At 32.7% G+C, this 3,051-nt stretch overlaps 1 protein-coding gene across 1 annotated transcript in view; it reads right to left on the bottom strand.

Annotated features, from left to right (window-relative positions):
- LOC106868246 (uncharacterized) overlaps positions 1 to 3,051 on the bottom strand; it is a 351,265-nt gene that overhangs the window by 78,465 nt on the left and 269,749 nt on the right. Inside the window, exon 6 of the mRNA XM_052972069.1 lies at positions 774 to 1,061. Coding sequence (XP_052828029.1) covers positions 774 to 1,061 — 288 coding nt within the window. The remainder of the gene's footprint in view (positions 1 to 773; positions 1,062 to 3,051) is intronic.

The raw sequence follows: 3,051 nt of genomic DNA, 5'->3' as shown, positions 1-3,051 counted from the left end.
CACACAAATATATATACATATATATATATGCATATGCATATATATACATACATATATATATACACCCACATATATATATATATATATATATGAGAAGAAAGAAACCAAGATCCCCATCCTCCCTAACTGCAGAAACCACAATTAATGCAGTATTTTTCTTCTTGTTTTTTCTTAGTTTCTCACTGTCCAGTGTCCTTAGTGAAAGGTTGGTCGGAGATACATGGCATATATTATAAATATGCCTAGTTTAAGTATTAAAAAAGCATGAAACTATTAGTTGCTCTTTCAATATGTGTATTAAATCGATATTTATCTCTCACTTTATTCTACCTATAGTGGATCTATAATTTATGTATAAATATACATGTAAGGCATAGGAGTGGTTGTGTGGTAAGTAGCTTGCTTACCAACCACATGGTTCCGGGTTCAGTCCCACTGCGTGGCATGTTGGGCAAGTGTCTTCTACTATAGCCTTGGGCCGACCAAAACCTTGTGAGTGGATTTGGTAGACGGAAACTGAAAAGAAGCCCATTGTATGTATGTATGTATATATATATATATATATATATATATATATGTGTGTGTGTGTGTGTATGATGTATTCGGTATTTAAATAGAAAATATCTTGAAGCCTATACGCTGAATCTCAAAAATGCTTCCAGAATTTGAATAAGAAGATTTGAGAGATATTTTGATGTATCAAAAAAAGGGGAGAGTTTTGAAATAGAAAGATAATAATGTGCTGAAAGAAGCCATAAAAAATCATTGCCTACCATTAAGGACTTCAACATTCAGGCTGGTTACATCCATGCCAGAACGGCAAACGTAATTCCCTGCATCATCCATATTACTTTTTTTAATCAGTAGTTGACTCGATAAAAACTTCGTATTCACCGAACGCTGTCTGGTTACGTGTACCCTTTGTGTAGAATCATATTTGATCTCATTGCCATCTTTGAACCAATCTACATCCTCGGGGATATAGTCCCCACCCACCACATTGCACACCAATATTATGTGATCACCAACAGTCACAAATGAAGTTCCTGTGAGATAAATATCTGAAAAATATAGAATTTGGTGTTCGGCTTTTAGTTCTCTATGTTTTCAATATTGTGGCTCAACTATAAATTCTTATTTGTTTTTAAGTTAGATATGTTAGTAGTAAGTTAGTAAGATAGTATCTACTTATTACTTGAAAGGAAATAGAAATTTAAAATATACCATCTTTTGTATTATTTTTCTTTTCTTTTTTCATCTCAGAATCTAGGAGATGAGGAAGAAAATCATTCATATGCAGAGAAATATACATATATGCATGTATGTACATACATATACATGCATGTAAATATACATATGGCATACATTCACACAGACACACACACACACACTCATGCACGTATGTATGTGTGCATATATTTATGTAAAATGAGAACACATTTTTTTTTCAAACGTTATATTGAAGACTCAAATGTGTTTCAATTAAGTCGTTTTTTTATTAAAGATCTTTTTTCATCTTCCCTTATTAGTTTCATACATTTAATTTGAAATAATAATTTTATTATACCAAACTAGACCTAAAAACCGAATAAGGAAATATGATAAAGTATTAATAAAAACATTGAAATCAAACACAGCCATGTCTTCAATGTAGCACACACCTAATATGTGTATACTTCTATTATCTATTTCTTCCTTGAAATATCAAATCTAAGATAAATTAAATGTCTACATTATTTTAAAATAGTTATGCATAGTGATGGGTTCCTTAATCCATCCATCCATCCATCTCTATCTACCTACCTACTAACTGTCTGTCTATCTATCTCTATCTACCTATGTACGTATGTATGTACGTATGTACGTACCTACCTACTTACCTACCTACCTATCTATCTATCTATAAATAATTAAAAATTTGTAGGATTAATTTGAATCAAGAAATGAAGCAGCATGTTGTTATTGTGGTTATAAAGGCTGAGCATAGCGATTTAGGAATATCTTGATCGTTAAAAGTTGCCAGATTTTTCATCTACAAAGTTTGTAAGGAGCTAGAAACTGAAGATGGAAACGTATCACTAGTATCAAAGCATAAAAAAGCATTCTAAATGCTCTGAAATTATTAGAACACCTGAATTTAATCAGCAAGTTCAACAAACCATTGATTTCAATCCCAGAAAGTCCATGAGGTCAGTTGCAAAAGATCTATCTCCATGTGTCAGAAGGAACAGTCAGAAATGTTGTCCACGAAGAGATCAGATATAAGTCTTATATGATGAGGGAAGGTCAATTTGTCAGAAAAAGCAAAAGAAAATCACAACGTCAGATCTAAAAGGCTTTTAAACAAACTGAAAAATTCAGCAGAAAAAGATTTGATTTAGTTTTTCTCAAACGAAAAAAACTTTGACCAAGATCAAAAAGTTAACAGAAGAAATGACAGATGGTTATGTGCAGACCCTTCTGATGTTCCAAGTGTTATGCATACAAAATTTCCTGCAACTGTCATGGTTTTAGGGGTTGTCAACAATGAAGGATATTTGATGCTTCTTTACTTCTTTCCAGAAGGTCTTATAATTAACTCTGCTGCCTACATTGAGGTCCTCGAAATAACTGTTAAGCCCTGGTTAGACAGTGTACGCAATACACAATGTATGCAATGAAACATGTGTTTCGGTAAGACTCTGCACTATCACACATGGCTCTAGTAACACAAGAATGGATGGCTGAAAATTTTCATGATCACATAACCCCTAACATTTGGCCTCCTAATTCCCCAGATTTCAATCCAGTCACTATTACATGTGGAGTGTTGTTGATAGAGAGGTCAATGAACACACACATAACACCAAAGATTCTTTGAAAACTACCATAGTCAGAGTAATGTCCAAAATGAACCAGGACCACTTGATTCGAGCATGTAGATGATTTAGATCTCATATAGAAGCAGTTGTTGGAGCTGAATGTGGCTTTATTGAATAACATTATAGAAAAGAACGTTTATTTTTATCCTCATAGCATTTTTTGATAAATAAAGTTATCTGTTATTATATA

The sequence above is a fragment of the Octopus bimaculoides genome, chromosome 12, assembly GCF_001194135.2.
Source record: "Octopus bimaculoides isolate UCB-OBI-ISO-001 chromosome 12, ASM119413v2, whole genome shotgun sequence".
NCBI classification, from domain to species: Eukaryota; Metazoa; Mollusca; class Cephalopoda; order Octopoda; family Octopodidae; genus Octopus; species Octopus bimaculoides.
Note: the sequence above shows the minus strand (reverse complement) of the source record. Positions and strands in the feature narration are given on the sequence as shown.